The 18,077-nt window shown below is 32.6% G+C and overlaps 2 protein-coding genes across 2 annotated transcripts; one reads left to right on the forward strand and one right to left on the reverse strand.

The window, feature by feature from the left end:
• Positions 1–1,964: 1,964 nt before the first annotated feature.
• LOC25501500 (probable calcium-binding protein CML16) lies at positions 1,965–2,904 on the forward strand. The gene has a single exon (XM_024772103.2). It carries the CDS (start codon positions 2,159–2,161, stop codon positions 2,642–2,644), a length of 486 nt encoding a protein of 161 aa, XP_024627871.1. The 5' UTR covers positions 1,965–2,158; the 3' UTR covers positions 2,645–2,904.
• Positions 2,905–6,167: 3,263 nt separating this feature from the next.
• Positions 6,168–14,487, reverse strand: LOC25501501 (putative phospholipid-transporting ATPase 9). The gene is made up of 10 exons (XM_013590740.3): positions 13,123–14,487; positions 10,476–11,830; positions 9,686–9,796; positions 9,309–9,585; positions 9,117–9,205; positions 8,759–8,867; positions 8,063–8,275; positions 7,736–7,861; positions 7,536–7,634; positions 6,168–7,431 (listed from the first exon to the last, which is right to left on the reverse strand). The coding sequence occupies exons 1-10, from the start codon at positions 13,549–13,551 to the stop codon at positions 6,607–6,609; spliced, it is 3,633 nt and encodes a 1,210-aa protein (XP_013446194.1). The 5' UTR covers positions 13,552–14,487; the 3' UTR covers positions 6,168–6,606.
• Positions 14,488–18,077: the final 3,590 nt, after the last annotated feature.

Genomic DNA, 18,077 nt, shown 5'->3' on the forward strand with positions numbered 1-18,077 from the left:
AAAAATAAATAAAATTTTTTAAAAAAAAGCCAAGTAAGCGCCACATATGCACATTTGATGAGTTGGATGGAGGAGGGGTATTTTCCGGAAAAAAAAAAGTTTTACAAGGATTCAAATCAAACCAAAAATTTTATAGGAGCGAAAATCAGAAATGACCTATATTACAGGGGTGAAAAACACTATTAACCCAAAAAAAAAAACAAGAGGATAGGAATGAAATTGGTGCGATGCAATTTTTAGATGAAATGTGTTAGTTTAAATAATTGCAAACCTAATAAAACAAATGAGCGGGAAAAAATTAGGTTAAATTGATGCATACGTAACAAAATTAATAAATAAGAATTTCGGTAAAAGAAATATTATTTTTAAAGTTCAAAAATTATTTTAAAAAATAAAACCGAATTGGGTTGGGTTGGGTTGCGAATTATGTCAATTTTCACAACTCTTTAAAATTATGCAAGGTAGATGATCAACCACAACATTTTCATGATAAAAACAGTCAAACTATATCGGTTAACTACATCACATTAAAAAACTGTTTTAGAATTACAACATATGGTATGATTACCACTCAAAATTGAAAGGGGCAGGAAAAAAACGGTGAGAAGAGTAAAAAAAGTTTCAAAAACTTCAAAGCCTTAAAGGTATCCCAGATGAACTAAGCATGGCCTCTATTTAGAGGGACTTCGCAACCGAAATGGGGAAAATAATATGGAGCATTAAAGGAAGCGGACAAATTGTGCACGCAAAAACCGAAGAGATAAGTGCACATGTTTAAAATTAATTTGAAACCATTTGATTTGGTTTAGTGGTGTTGACATGGGACATTGTTTTACTCTTAAGAGACGTTGTTTTACTCTTAAGATTTCACGTTCGATTTCCCAAACTTTGTTCTGACTTAAAATGTGGGTCTCGCAAGTGGATGGCAGGATTTGATCCCTTGGATTAGTCAGTCATTGATTTGGATACCGAGCTTTAAAAAAAATATAATAAATTTATTTTTAACATTTTCTGGTAGCTGAAAATCTGTAATATAAAATTCACATAAATAATCTTCATGAGTTTAGCTCAGTTGACATTGCATATTATATGTAGAGATTGGGGTTCGAATCTCAGACACGTCACTTCTCCACATTTAAAATATGTGAATTCTAACTACTACACTACTTGACAAAAAAAATCACACAAATTCACATATATTTTTAGGCATGCACAAATTCATCTTAGACAAATATATTACTACTAATTAATTTCTTCGTGTAGTCAACATCTATTGACCAATAATTTTTAGACCCATTCTTTTTTGGAGAATGCTAACCGGCATCTTAAATGCAATGATTAAGCATCTAAAACAAGTAAGTTTTCATTCCAAGATAAAAAATTTATTTATAGATTTCTTAATCATTACTCTGAAGGCACGGGTTAACAAGACCTTATTTATTTTAATGGACAAAATAACAATAATCATTCAAGATTCTCACATATAAATAATGAGTAAAAGTTCGAACCCCAATAACAAAATTCAAATTACCAATTTAGTACTTTTTGTCTTATTAAAAAAAATTGGTACTTTTTGGTAGTTAAGTTAGGATGTGTGTGGAATTTTCAGACCCAATTCTTCATAGTAAGTATGACCTCTAAACTAAATTGACGGCGGAACAACCATATTAATGTTAGCAAATGGACATAATTTACCCCTAGTCCAAATTTTTTACCTAAACATAGCTCTTTCCACGCAAAGGAATGAAGAATGTTCCCAACAAAATTGGTGAAAAGAAAATAACTCATCCAATCCATGACCATGATTCATCCTTGACTTGCGTTATCATAATAATATTCATTTATCACCAAAATTCGGTTTTATTACTATGCATTTATGATTAAACCAACCGAGACGCGTTTTCTCTCAAGCCTTTGAACCATTCCAATTTACCAATCAAATATATCATTATCACACCTAGCACATCATAACAATACACCCAATTCAAACCCTACATACATTATCTCCATCATCACCAAGCAAAACAAACAAAAAAAGAAACCACCTTTCAAAAACATCAAAACCAAAACATTAACATTAACAAAAACAAAAAAACATTTGATCTATCTATAAGTTTTCTCTCCTCCTCAAGGCCTAGGCCTTCACCAACCTACCACCATGTCAATGCTCCAAACCGATGATCAAATCAAACAATTAAACGACATATTCAAGCGTTTTGACATGGATTCCGACGGCAGCCTAACCCACCTCGAGCTCGCGGCACTCCTCCGCTCCCTCGGCATCAAACCAACAGGCGATGAACTTTATGCCCTACTCAACAACATGGACAACAATCACAACGGATACATCGAATTCGACGAGCTTGTTAATGCTATTATGCCCGACATGAATGAGGATGTTCTCATCAATCAAGAACAACTTTTGGAGGTTTTTCGCTCGTTTGATCGCGATGGTAACGGTTACATCACCGCGGCTGAGCTTGCCGGATCCATGGCAAAGATGGGCCATCCTCTAACATACCATGAGCTTGCTAACATGATGGCTGAAGCTGATAGCAATGGTGATGGTGTTATTAGTTTCAATGAGTTTGCTACCATTTTGGCTAAATCAGCTGCTGATTTTCTTGGTGTTAAGGTGCACTAGATATATGATTAATCAACCTTCTTGATGAAAGTTAAATCATGGAGTTTTATTTCTGAAAACTTTTATTGTTTTTTTTTTCTAATTGTTATTAGGTTATTGGTGTTAAGGAGGAAGAAAAAGATTAAAAAAAATTGTCGAACCATAAAAAAGAATTGAAAAACAATTAAATATGTTTGACATGAAAGTTGACTACTAATTGTTGTAATGTAATTTGTATATATCTAATCAGTTTTTGTGAATGCAGTTGTTATTGATCTAAATTTGTTAATTAGAATTTAGAAATGAATGGGACGGTTTCTTTGTTATTTACTAGAGTTTATTGTTTGTTTTTCAACTTGCTAGAGTTTTGAAGACTTTTCATGCATACAAGTAGATGAAATATATATAATTGATAATTGACTAATATATGATTGAAATATATAAATATCGAAAAAGTAGATGAAATATATGATTGACTTTGAAGACTTTTCATGCATACAAGCAGATGAAATATATATAATATATAATTGACTAATAAAGAGAGGATGAAACAAGGGACTCTCAACATCAACGAGTGAGGTTTTCATCGGACTCTCTTCAGTTTTAATTTTCATCCTTAAATGTATCTTATCCCTTTTTTCTCTTTCTCTCTCATTGCGGATGAAAATTTCTTGGACACTAATGTCACAGGAGACAATCCTCTCCCGTGTTACACAATGAGGAAATGAATTATTTTTTTGGGGAAAGGAAACAAATTAAACAATTCTTTTGTTCCCTTATGAAATTTGATTCTTGAAATGATTGATAAAATTGTAAAATTTTAATCTATCCGTTTTTGTTAGTATTTGTAAGGACTAGAAGGATATTAAGTTGTGGGCTTTGCCTTCTTTTTGAAAAGAAAAAAAATGATATTAATATGATAAATGCATTTCATATTACATTGAAACAAAGAGATTTTCCGTAGATTAGATTAGATTGATCTAGTTGGTAAGAAATTTGTTTATATCCCTTTAAGAGAGGAGTTCGGTATGCTCCATTTAGATAATGGAGCATAAATAAGAGGGAGTGGGGGAAGTTGTGATTGACGATGGTGGATGGAGTTTGACGGTGGTAGGCGATTAGAGAAAGAGGGAGCAAATAAACACTTGTTTTTTAATTTTAGATCTCATCCATTAAATATTTTGTCGCCGCCTGTAACCACAATCTTCATTACGAATATTGGTCGTTTGAGGATAATATGTAAGCACTTTTAAGTTTTGAGGTCTATTATGTTTTTTGTGAGCTCTTGGATCCAACTTATCTAAACTTTTCTTTATATAAAGAAAAAAAATAAAAACAGATTGATGAATACTTATTCCGCTTTGGATCTTCTAAAACAGAAATTTCATAGGGACCTTCAAAGCTAATTTTCCATCCCATGATTCTTAAAAACAGCACTTGTCCCAAATTACCCATCTAAACGAACGACAAACACCTTTTTTTTTATCTAATTTACCGATCAAAATGCGAGAAAATGATATTTTATTATAGTTCAAATTGGTAAATTCAAAGGGTGTGAATTTTTATTTTTAAATGGTAGAGGGTAGAAGTAGCTCCCTCAAATGAAATAGTAAATTTATTTATTTATTTTTATCAAAATATTTCATTAGATTTTGTTTGCGAGTTTGTAGGGGGAGACTTGGAAAAAAAGGAATGAGCAAGTGGAAAAAAATAGGGAAAAATGAAAGGGGAGGGCTTTGTGGGTTAACTTTTCATCATAATACCAAACCCTCCTCATATGGGATAACTAAAAAAATGTATTGGGGGAGGGTTTATATGAATTCTTCAAAATTAATCTATGTTGTTATATTATTTTTAAAATTAAAAATATAGTAATCATATGCATTAATTTATCATTCTCTAAAAAACTACACTTTTAAAAAATTTGAAAGATTTCTTCATTTTCCCTCGTATTTTCCACCCCTCAAAGCCTTTCCTTCCCCTTCCCTCCAAACTCGCAAACAAAGCCTTAGTTTCCTTAACCTATGTGTTCTTAGTCCAATGTGTAGTGATCCCATTTGAAAATGGAAGGTTTTGAAGTATAAAAGAGTCCTTGGGGCATGCGCATGCCTGCCCAAAGGCACAAAACACCCTAAACCCATGATTCATGAATAGGAAGTTTGTGATCAGCTTATAATAGAAAGACGGTAGTTCATTGACAAAGTTGATTTTGATCCATCAACATGAACACTAATGTCCCAAATTAACAAAGCTTTAGTTTCAATGATAATAATATCACACAGTAATAACTCACCAAGTTAATTAACAGCAAGTGGCATCATGAAATCTTGTAGTTTTTCTTTTCAATTTCAGTAATCAAGCAAATGTTGTAAATGTCTTCATTGTTATAGTTACAAATCTAGGAACTCTTCCTAAGCATGAAAATACAAGATCAAAGAAAATTTAGAAACTTTAGGTGTATGGTATCATGTAATTCAACCACAATATGATTGAAATCTGGTGACATACATCTAAAAACAATATACAGCAACTAACAGTGCAGATTAAACCCAATGTTAGTCATTTTTAATTTGATGCAGTACTAAGACAGAGAGAATGGATTTAGGGTGAGAGGTGAGAGTACACACCTTATATAAATAATGATATACATCTCATTCAAATTTAAGTTGACACATTCCTGAGGTCCTTGGCACATCAGATAATGTTTTTGAGAATGTCGTGCTTCTTCTTTAGGTCCAATGAACTATCAGCAGTAATCATCATTGTCTCTAAAACGAGTCCTTTTTGCAAAACAAGCTCAACAAATGACACCTCATCTGGAAATCCTTGAAATTCTTTAAATTGAATAAAGGTAAGGTGGGATACGAGACAATTAGGAACACTTGGCAGTGGAAGGTGCAATATTCAACTTTCAACTAACTATTGGGGAAAGACATCAAGATACGCTTCCACGACTTTGTGTAAGTTGTACATGCTGAAATCCTGGCCAAATGTGATTCGGGTAATGTTAAGGTACTCAAGATCAGGCGCATTTATTTCAAGGTAAACCCCAACTTCATCATCCTCATTGGCAATTTCCAACCTTCTTAAGGAAGGTGGGACACAAACTTTGTCCAAGCTTTGCGGAGAAAAACTAAGATTAGAGGAAGTCTACATTCAGGGACTAAATTGACTAACAAAGTCTGCATTCAGGGACTAAATTGAATAACAAAGTCTACATTCAGGGACTATTTTGACGATTTCTTAGCTACTAACGTGACTAATCTCCAAGAAAAGAAAACAATTAGTTCAACGTTATGCATGCATGCATGCCTGAGGTGATACGAGGTTAGAGGAAGTGAAGCTGAGGTAGGTTGAAACAAAAAAATTAACTTTCTTTTTTTCCTTCAAACAAAAAAATTAACTTTTTTTTTTTTGAGAGGAGATTTTAAATAACTTTATTATTTTGAATATACTTTTGAAGATATGTTTGAGTAGGTATTTTGAAAATTAAATGATACTCTTCTGTCCCAGGTTAAGTGAGTTATTGTGAAATATAAATATATAAAGGTGCAAAGAATCATATGATGGCACTAAAATGAAATTCTCAAGAACACATGATAACACTGTTCTATTCTTTACAAAAGAAAACAGCTCTATCCCATCCCATCCTATAAATAACTCTTGCTTTTATATATACAGCAACTGCTTCTATCTTTGACCAAAAAAAAAGTAACTGCTTCTATCTGTAATGCAAAAGAAGGTATATGAAACCTATGTAACCTTAAAAAAGCCAAATCAGATCTACAGTCCTACTTTCCTTAAAAAAGCCAAATGTAGGTTGTTATGCACAATGGATGGGAATCTAAGCAGCATATTCTTCTAGTTGGGATGAGCTGCCAAGAAATTCCATCATGACTATGTGCAAAGACAAATACCATTTTCAAGAGCCTATGCACAGACTACGTGATTTCATGACCGAAACAATAATATATCAAAATATATTATCTATGTTTAATAATTTTGTCCGACAATTGGTTTGCCTTGGCAGCTAAGCGAGCAGTTGAACCGACAGTCATTGGCTGCAATGATATTTGCCGGACCATAGCACAGTACTCAGGATCCTCAGTCTTCCCTTCATACCTTATCCACTGTACCATTTCGTGATACATTGGAAAGAACCGCATCTGAATTGCTTTGTATGAGAAGTATGGTATAAGAGTTGAGATCACCACAAAGAATGTGACTATCCAATAGGAAGACGAAGGAGCAAGAGCTTCAACGAAGACTGCGTAAGCGTTTTCCGAAAACCTTGGAGGAAGTGATCCATAGATTATGAGAAAAATGTACCAGAAGAAAATGGAACCCCAGATGAAAAAATGTTGGATCAAGGTGAAGTAACTTATAGATAATGCCATTTGCAAGTTTACAACCCAAACTACGCAAGTGTACATGGTTGTTCCAAGTATTTCTCTTCCGGCAGTATTTCCCTCGTGATCAAAAGCTTGGAGCTCCATGGCTTTGGTGCAGAAGAAGAAAATTAATAAGGCGCTAAAGAATCCGTTAAGCATCCAGCTGAGTACTCGACGCCAGCTGAAAAGGACATTTTGCACTCCTTCTTGATATAACAAAGGAAACTTGAGGCAGTACCGAGCAGATACGTCTTGGTCGAATACACCAAGAGCGACCACAGGAAGTGATGAAAAGAAGACGTTATAGAGAGCTAAAAACCAGTCGTTGTATGCAGGTTCTCCGGAGAATGATGCATACACCTCATACAAGAATAGAGTGAAACCAAATGTGACATTCTTGTAGAAAAAATAGCATATCTGTCAGAATAAACAATTAACACGTTAACAGAATACCAAACAGTCAGTCAGAGGAACTTCACTATAATCTAGAGATCCAATTATAGGCACAGTAATATTAATACCATCGATGAGATCCTCCGGTAACACCAATGGCCGTGCACCAGAAGTAATCGTTCCAAATATCGGAATTGTGCAATTGCAATATCACTAGACATAACAGCCTGTGGAATTAGAAGGGGAAAAAAGATAATGTTGTTTAGAATAAAGAAAAAAGTAAAATTCAATGAAAAAAACATGAATATTGTGTGAATTTATGCAGCACCTGCATTCCTTCAACACCACTTATACCAACTCCGATATCAGCTTCTTGAAGCATTCCAACATCGTTAGCTCCATCGCCGATAGCTAATGTTGTTTTCCCGGTTCCAGATTTGACCAATCTAGTGACCTTTAAGATAAAAATTAGATAAATTATTTCCTATGAGGCACTCATAAAGACACTAGACACAACCTTGACACCAGTAATAATAATTTGAAAAGGAGAATAATTGTTTCTAAAATGTAACCATATTTTTTATCAGGACCAATATATAAACACTGGATCTTTCAAAAACCAAAATATATGAACACAGGGTAGACTGAAAAATACCAGCGCCTTCTGTTTTGGCGATGAACGACAACAAATAACAGATGCACAACGAATTGCAAGCTCGAGAAACATGTTCTTCATATCATCCTCAAGTGCATAAGCAAGTGACTTCCCATCAATGATTAGCGCAAATGCCTGCTGAGAAAACCCTCTGTGTGCACTAAGCTGTGCAGCACCTTCACGTAACTGAGAGAGGACACTTTGCCTTGATGTCTAAAAGATGAATCAACGAAAAATCAGGATACAAGTTTCCAGCTCTATACAGTATCATCACAAGAACACTAACATACCATGAAATCATAGTGAAAAACTTAAATCATCAATAAAGGTAAAATATACCAACTACCAAGCAATATAAAACAACTGAAAGTATACCAGCTTGCACTGTCACCCTTGTACCCTTAGAAACAGAAGAGTAATGCTAAGCTTATGCAGTTACAGTAATTCTTAATATCGCTTTACTAAACTGTTTTGTTCAGAAAACCAGAATGGAATCTAAGTTCAAAACGTCAGCATTATAAAGCAGATTAAGCCGCCATTTCTACTATAAGATATGTTACTAGAATATTGCGATGTTGAAGAGAACCAACTTATAAACACGCTCACTGAAACTATACATTATATGCTCTATAGTCTATATACAAGCTGCACCATGTTAGATAAAAAACTATATTAAGAGATGAAGGTTTTTTTTACCTTGGTAATAGCTATTTTGTCGCCATCTTTCTCCAGAGCTTGAATTTCTGGATTATCCAAATGAATTATAATCTGTTTCATTCCTTGTCTAAGCAAACTACAAGCAAAGCTGCAATGGAGTATTTGTGTCAGTTAACTTGAAAAGCAGATCTCATGAGGTGAAGCCTATGTAGCACTGACACTTCACATTGAAGGTGTGTCCCATATGCAACACCGACACGACATACGTGATTAGGTCAACTATTTCATTTCTTAAATTATAACTGGCGTTGATATGTCAGTGTTGTGTCCAACGTCTGTGTCATTGCTTCATAGGGTGAAGCCATAGTATAAAAAATAATAACATTAAATATAATACCCAATATTGATAGCAGTTTCCATTTTATCCCCAGTCAAAACCCAAATCTTAATTCCTGCTTGGGCAAGCTTGTCAATGCAATCAGGAACCTTGCAAAAAAAAAAAGTGCAATATAAACATGATTACTAGTTCCATTCCAATAATAATCTTCACAAGTAAAACATGATTTTTTTTTTTTTTATTATAACTAACCCCATCTTGGAGCTTGTCCTCTACAGCAGTAGCACCAAGAAGGATTAGGTTCTTCTCAATATTATCCGATACTTCCTCAATCAGTGTTTCCCGATCTGCACTAACTAAATTCTTGGCCTCAGAGAATGTGTTATCAAACTCCTTGTATTCCTCTGCTGCAAGTTCACGATAGGCGAGTATAAGGGTTCTTAGACCTGCATCGGCATATTCATGCACATGTTCCATGGTTTTCTCTTCAAACTCCCTTCCATTCTTGGCAAGTCTTTCAAACATGACACTGCATGAAATATCAATTAAGGCTGGACAATGAGTGAAAAACAAAGGACATAAGTAAACATTCAAAATCATTTAAGGGTACAGATCAATTTATCACAAACCTATCGGCACCTTTACAGAGTAATAAAATTTTCCCTTCGCCATCTTGTACTATTACCGACATTCTCTTCCTTGAGCTATTGAATTCTAAAACATTGAGAATCTTGTACATCCTGCAAATTGAAAGTAGTTACTGAAAAACTGTATCGTTGAGATGAAAAAAAATTCCAAAAATTGTGGCTTTAACAACATTTTAGAAGTACAAGCATGAGTTAGTATGTATAAAGTGAAAATCTTAAATCCCAAACAGCATAGTTATGCAGGAAATAATTAAGGTTTGGAAAACCATTGAACCATTTTTCTCTCTCAAAACTTAGTTCTTTAAAACACCATAAAGGTGTAAGGCAAAGGTACAAAGTGTACAAACTCACCTATTCTATATGCAGCTATAGGACCTGTTTGGATTGGCTTTTTTGAATTTATCTACTAGCATAAGTACTTGTGAAGCTGTTTGGTAGTGCTTATGCAAACAATTTTTCACCTGTCCATAAGCTGTTTTCAGCTTATTCCATAAACTCTCCAGGAAACATTATGAAAACAGCTTATCAAATACATAAAAACAGAATGACTTTATTTTATATTTTATTAATAAGTAGCTTATACAAACAGTTTAGTCTACTTAATTAAGTTGTTTATCCAAACAGGGTTGTCTAGTTCTTTTAATTAAAAAATTCTTATTGTCATTAGATGATAAGCTGTTATAAAATGTATATCCGTCCTAAAGTTGTGTTTCCACGTGCAAGGAAAATTGCAGCAGTAGCAGAAAAATTCTAAGCAATTGAAACAACTAACCTTTCAACTTTCTTGCCTGAAACTGGATCCAACTCACATGTCGATAAACTGGTCTGAGCCCTTTTGAAGAATTCAAAACCAATTTCTCTCGCCGCAATAACAAATGCAGCTTCATCCGGAGATTCAGCCTCGTAGGAGACATTTCCTGTCTCTTGATCTATTTCTGGTATGGCTGTATGACATACGGCCAATAGACGAAAAAACTTCTGGATAACATCTGCATGAGGTTCATTAACCCAGTTACCATTCATTATTCTTTCATCAGTAAAGTTAAAACTTTTAATGGCTGCTTTTTTATCAAGAGAAACCCTGATGTGATCTTCTTCAGATATATCACACTCGTGAACTAACGATGAACTTTTTCTTCTATCCATGGTTTTCTCAACTTCTGTAACACCACGACCATAAGCTACACCAGCGATCGAACATTTGATGAATTCCATCGAGTTGCAGGTCAAAGTTCCAGTTTTATCAGAAAGTATTGTGTCAACTTGACCGAGCTCCTCGTTCAAGTTTGAAGTGCGAGCATGTGCCGGTTTGTCTGCTTCCTTGTAGTACATATGGATATCTTGATTGATGAAAATGCTCTGAAGGACTTTTACAATTTCTATTGACACATACAAAGAGATGGGAATAAAGAAACCATACAACATTAAGGCTGTCAAACAATGAAATATAGCAGCAGCAGCCGGTCTTTTTGGATCAAAGAAAATTGTAGAGTCGTCAGGCCTTAAATACCATCTTTTCACCGAATCGTTGTTCAAGTCATCTTTAGTTATAAAGCCAAAGAAAATAGATCCCACGGATGCCATTAGAAACAAAATACAGAACAAGAAGTAAATGACTCTATCCATCTTCCTCTCAACTCGGCTTCTTTTTGAAGGTGGATCAGTAGAGTTCTGAATAACCTTAGTCTCATGACCAGTGAAGATAACAGCTCCGAAAATATAGTCTGTATTACGAAGTTTAGAGTCTCGCAGAAGAAGTTGCTGTGGGGAAAGGGCATAGTTTTGACCTTCAAACTCCAAGCTCCCAACAAACGAGTACAGATTTGCATTTGGATCTTCACATTTGACAGTAGCTTTAAATTTTTTGAAGTTGAGATCCTCATGTAAGGAAGATGTTACCTCTAAACCTTGTTTTAGCTTCAAATTTGTCTCGCCGTCTAAGTTCATGGTCTCAACATAGCAAACTGCATCTTCATAACTCGATGAAAGCAATAAGAGATCCGCTGGGAAGAACTCATTCTTCTCTACCTTCACTATATTTCCTACCCTCAGATTCTTCCATGCAGTATATTCAAAAATGCCATCAACTTTATGAACTTTAACTCTTCTATTGTTCACCTCAATATCCTGCAGAAGAATCTTATATGTCACAAATGAAATAAAAAAAAATGAAGGTACTAAAACCATATTACAGAGACTAAAAGCGTTACTAACTCAGTATTTTATCATATGCAGGGACAGTTAAAAAATATAAAATCAGCATTAGTAACCATTGATTAAAAATAACAATTTAAATTTTCACATAATACAAGAAAATCATTGGCTCCGTCAAGTTTTTTTAGGGGTTACCATTGGCATTTTACGCTATAAAGTGCACCCTGCAACTTAGCAGATTCAAACATTGAACATATACTGGAGTCACATGAACAAATAACGAAGTAATTGCAGTTCTTCCTTTCGAAACAATACCGAGAAACTAAACAGAAAAGCTACAATATTACATAAGCTGCCTGCCAAAATTTTACCTTTTGGTAAAGTACTTCATGGCCTTGAAAAAATACCACAAAATTTTCAATTATTTACTGATTGATACTCTTTAAGCCATTAAGTTTGGGTCGAATTATTTGAGCTTATCTACAGGCATAAACACTCGTGAGACTATTCAGGGGAGATTATGAAAGAATCTTATGACATGTCCATAAGCTCTCTGGGATAGCTTATGAAAACAGATTATAGCTTATAAGGAAACTATTTTATTTTATTTTATATTTTGTTGTAAAAATAGCTTATGCAGAAGCACTAATATGATAAGAACTTAAGCTATACATTCATAACTAAGTTGTTTATCCAAACAGAAAAGCTACAATATTCCATAAGTTGCCTGCCACAAATTTACGTTTTGGTAAAGTACTTCATAGCCTTGTAAAAATACCACAATTTTTTCAATTAATTAAATACTGATAGTCTTTAAACCATTAAGTTTGGATTGACTTATTTGAGCTTGTCTATTTGCACAAACACTTGTGAGACTATTCGGGAGAAATTATGGAAGCAGCATATGCCTCTCCAGGATAGCTTACGAAAACAGCTTATAGCTTATAAGGAAACAATTTTACTTTATTTTATCTTTCACCGTAAGAATAGCTTATACAAAAGCACTTATATGATAAGAACTTATGCTATAAATGCATAACTAAGTTGTTTATCCAAACAGAGCCTAAATAAATAATTTATCTCCCTTATATTTGTTTAACACTAAGTTAAAAGATACTCATATCATATGTATACAGAATATTCTGATTCATATGGAATCTCTCTCTCTACACACTTGTACTTCAGGATAGAGAAGAAGGCAAAAAGTTTCAAAAGTAAACAGAATCCACAACAGAAAGAGCTGGTAGTTAGATAGAATATAGTACCTGCTTTTTCCTACGCCAATCTTCAATACCTTCTTTCACAATAGTTGCTCCAATAACAACAACAAGAGGAAGAATAGCAGTAACAGCTCTATAAGGAGCAAGTTTTGTGAAAGCCAAAACACCAGTAACCAAAAAATAGAAATTTGCAACTCTCCTAAACTGTTCAAAAAGTGATTTTGGAAAGAAAGTTGCAGCAGTATATTTTGTAGATCTAACATAATTATCTGCAAAATTCCTTATCACAGCTTCCTCAGAAGCAGTAGCAGTAGTAGTAGTAGTAGTAGTAGTGTCGTGTTCATTGCATAACACCACTCTTGAATAACCTTTACTACCAATTTGTGAATGATCTCCATCAACAGAACTTGCTTTGAAACATGTGAATGAATAAATCTTGCTTAAATGTAGCTTCCTATTTTTTCCACCCCTCATTCTTAAGTCTTAACCACCCTTTTTTCAACAAAATGAAATTCAATATCAAGAAACATAAATTAAAATAAGCTGAAATAATTGGTTTTTCAAATTCCAAGTGTCACTGCCAAACTAGACTTAGTCAAAATGGTAAATTTCCATAAACCCAATTTCCAAAGTATGGTCACTGACATGAATTATATCCTAAAAATGCTGAGAGCTTCTTCAAAAAGCAAAAGAAAAAAAGAAAAAAAAAAAAAAACTACTTCCAATTCCAACAACTACACAATGCTATCATATCATATCACAAACACCTCATAACCCTAACCAATAGCAGAAAGACCCATTAAACAAAAAAACAAATAAAGTAAAAGATGCTAAACCCCAGAAAGGTTCCAACAAGAAAATGCTCAAAAACCCTTAATTTAATCAAAAAAATCAAAACTATAAAACTAGTAAAAATCCAATCTTTAAAACTACCAAGAGAGAGAAAGAAGCGATACACACAACTATGAACCGAATTAGGCCTGCAAAATTGTGAAATCTACAATGAAAAACTGACACAAGACCAAAACATAGGATAGTGTCGGCAACAGAAAGTTCTAGAAGAGAATGAAAAAACAATACAAAAACTGCAGATTTGAATGATGACAGTATTGTCTCAAGAACAAGGTTTGATCAAGCATTTTGGGTATAGAAAAGACAAGCATTTCATTTTCAGAACATAAACTATTCATATTTAGTTCAATGTTTTTTTTTTCAAGAAAGTGGAAAAAAAATACACTTTTTTTCCGGGAAAATAAAGTGGGAAAATGCTAACACAGATTTCCACGTAAAACAGATAGAACAAAGTTTTCTTTTTTCTCTCTTTTTCTTTATCTTTATTTTCGCGGGAAAAAGCTATCAATGAAGCTTTTTTTTTCGTCAATGGTGGTCACCGAGAAGAAATAGTGTCACTCTCAATTTCTATTTGTTTTTATTTCCTATTTATCCAAAAAAAAATAAATCACAATTAATAAACCAATAAATACGACGACATTTGAATGAGATGATAAAAAAATTTCTCTAAGATACAACAATGTTAAATTTTTTTAAGTAATTCTTTTACTAATTTGAGTATAACGATGCTAGTTAAGATAGATAACAAAGAAATAATTTTTTGATTATAAAAATGATGAAAATTAGTGTCGTGGCAAATCAAAGTGATGAGAGAAAGGACCATCTATAAAAACATGTAATAAAAGGACAGAAAGTGATATGATTTTTTTTTTTTTTAAATACTACTAAAAAATGAAAAATTCTTACCAATTCACCTATTGATTCAATTTTTCAATCTTAGAAGTAGAGAGAGGGCAGCACGTATGCATATAGACAACAACGATGTTTTCTTTATTTAAAAGATTAACAAGTGTTGAAGATTCAAAGCCGACAATACCTCATAAACACAATCTTGTTGACTTCAGGTTGGATCCAGCCGAAAAGACTAATCTTTCATAACACGATGATTTGAGTTCTGATAAAAAAAATACTCATATATAATGTTCGATAATGCATCAAATAAAATTATAAGGACAGATGTTTTTATCAGCGGTAGTTGAGTGTGTTGATGAACATGAAATGCGCCGTCATGTATTGTGTATTCTAACATGCTCATGTTGTTTTTTGACTAGTCATTCATTTGAGTTGTTTGGAACCAAAACATGTTCTCTTGTGTTCGGTTTTTCGTACCTAGTACCATTTCCTAAATAAATTTACTGTTTTTTTCTCTACTTTAACTTTACTTTTTTTATTTTTAGTATCAATTTATACCCTAAAATGCCATCGTCATTGATTGTGTTTCATAAAGGAAGGCTCTTGGAAACTCACTAGTTAATTTACGTAGCACATAGACACCTCTCATTAAGTATCATTAAGTATATGGAACCAATCAGTGACAATTTTGTTAATAAATTGACCTAACATTAAGTATTATTTCTATTTTCAAAAAAATAAAAAAGGAACAAATTTTTATTAAAGAAGTGATGAAAAATAGTGTCGTGACAAATCGAATTAATGAGAAAGGACCGACCATCCATAAAAACATGCAATAAAACGACAGAAAGTGATACACGGGTTTTCCCTTTTTATCAATAAATAAATTTGGGTATTTCCTTTTTATCATTAATAAGTAGAAGAAGTATAAATAAATAATGAAAATAAAATTAAAATTTCTTATGAATTACCCTTTCAATTCAATTTTTTAATCACATAAGCAAAGAGGGAGAAATAACACATATGCATAGAGACTCATTTTTCTTTTGACTCAAAAACAATATTAGGACCAATGTGGTTGGATAAAAAAAAAAAAAAAAGTCTTTTCTAGTTTTTTAATGTGATAAATCAAAGTTTGAATAAATGATACGATCACCTTTAATATCCAACGATTCATCAAACAAGAGTAATTTCGGTAAAAAGAAATAAAATAAAAAATCTATATAAGATCAGATTTTTCATTTTTGATAAAAAAAAAAAAAAAAAAAAAAAAAAACAAGATTTGAGACAGTTTTGCGGTTCTAAGTAGATGAGATTTTATACTAACTACGAAACACATGAAGAAAAAGATTTACCTCCTTTCAATGACACCAATGTTTTAGTATGTGTTTGATTCCCGAATCTTCTTACATCAAACACGCGTCTAACATACCACTAATCGTGAAAATTGCGAAGCTAGTATTTGGTGCTTCGAAAAACCGCGTGTCTGCATAGCCCCACCGTGGATCCAAACAGACTTGTAGTATAAGATTTTTTTACTAGTAAGTAGATAAGTGTGTTGATCATGAACATGAGATGCGCCGTCATGTGTTGTATTCTAACATGCTCAAGCAGTTTGTTGCCTACTCATTTCATCTGTGTTGTCTGTGAACAAAAACATTTTCTCTTGTGTTGTTTTTTTGTTCCTGGTATCATGAATAAATTTACCTATTTTTTCACTACTTTTCAATATTTCACTTTTTGATTTTCGGTATCAATTTATACTCTGAGATACTGTCATTGATTGTTTTATAAAGGAAGATAACAGTAACTCAGCAAAATTACACTTTTAGTCCCTTAACTTAATTTCAGGTAACAGTTTGGTCCTTTATCTTTTTTTCATTTCAATTTGGTCCTTTTTGTCCATTTTCATATGAATTTTTAAGCTTAAAATTCATGATTTTATTTTCTTATGGTCTTTCAATCTTCAAATCTATGATACTCGTCTATGTTTGCATAAGAATATTAGATTTAAAGCTTGAAAATGTATATAAAAATGGACAAAAAGGACCAAATTAAAATAAAAAAAAGATAAAGGACCAAAATATTATCTGAAATTAAATTAAAGGACTAAAAATATAATTTTGCCGTAACTCACTAATGTAGAACCGTAGGCAACTCTCTTCACCGATTTTCCACAAAAAACATTTTGGAGAGGATTTTCCGCAGATTTTAAATAACTCATTTAATAGAATAACTAATGCACAAAAAACATCTAAATAGCATTAATAAATATACACAATTAATTAGTTCCTCAGATCCACGTTCAGTGGCCATTTGTTTAAAAATATTCTAAAGATAATAAAAATAACCAAGTAAATTATCTCAAGTGTTAAATAAGCTGCACCAAAGACAGGTCGTTCAGGGGAGCCTGTGTTCGATTACCAGGTAGAACAATTATTGGCTAGGTTAGGGAGTGTTTTTTTATTCTTGGCCAGGCTAGGGAGTGTTTTTTTTAATTGTATTATTTAATTAGTAATATATCTACTCCTTTTTTAGTTATCAAATTAGCATGAAAACTTTCAGAAATCATGTCTCCGTGAGTTTTGATCAATTGATAAGGATGCTGCATAATATATGTAGTGGCGGAGTTCGAACCACAAACACCTAATTTATATTTACTAGATTACTTAACAAAAAAATATTTCAACTTATTTCTCGTTTTTAAAATTCAATGCAATATTTGTGACTGTTTGCAATTAATATCACTCTTTTTAATGGTGAGGATATGAGACATAATATAAATAAATCATATCATACTCATATATGTTTGATGCATCCATTGGACAAGATACATTAATCATCTTTTTAATCCGATTATGATGCGGATTTGTATTTTCCATCATGAGAATATGCTGAGGTTAGAAATAACATGATAGGATTAGAAATAAAAGTACATTTTTCAAATTTTATAAATAAATAAAAAATAGTAAACAATCTAATAATTAATAAAACAACTTTTAAAAAATCACTGGCACTACTAAATAAAAATAATTCCAAATTAGAAAAAAAAAAAAAAAAAAAAAAAAAAAAAAGCAATTTACCAACTAAATAAAATATATGATACATATTGTATGTAATGACAACAATTCCCTTATAAGAACATTATGCTTTTTTTAGGAAAAGAACATTATAGTTAAGTTGTTAGAAAAATAAATTAATATTCATGTTTTTATAATATTAATAAAAAAAAATTTTGAAGGAATAAGATTAATAAACTTATTTTCAAGTATTCTACTATCCATAGATTTATAATT

Source organism: Medicago truncatula, chromosome 8, assembly GCF_003473485.1.
Source record: "Medicago truncatula cultivar Jemalong A17 chromosome 8, MtrunA17r5.0-ANR, whole genome shotgun sequence".
Classification (NCBI taxonomy): Eukaryota; Viridiplantae; Streptophyta; class Magnoliopsida; order Fabales; family Fabaceae; genus Medicago; species Medicago truncatula.

Excerpts from the sequence above, each read along its gene's own strand:
- LOC25501500 (XM_024772103.2), top strand. The coding sequence starts at position 2,159 with ATGTCAATGCTCCAAACCGATGATCAAATCAAACAATTAAACGACATA.
- LOC25501501 (XM_013590740.3), bottom strand. The coding sequence starts at position 13,551 with ATGAGGGGTGGAAAAAATAGGAAGCTACATTTAAGCAAGATTTATTCA. Across the intron at positions 9,206-9,308 it reads AGGACAAGCTCCAAGATGGG|GTTCCTGATTGCATTGACAA; the intron begins GTTAGTTATAAT and ends TTTTTTTGCAAG. Across the intron at positions 8,868-9,116 it reads GAAACTGCTATCAATATTGG|CTTTGCTTGTAGTTTGCTTA; the intron begins GTATTATATTTA and ends ACTCCATTGCAG.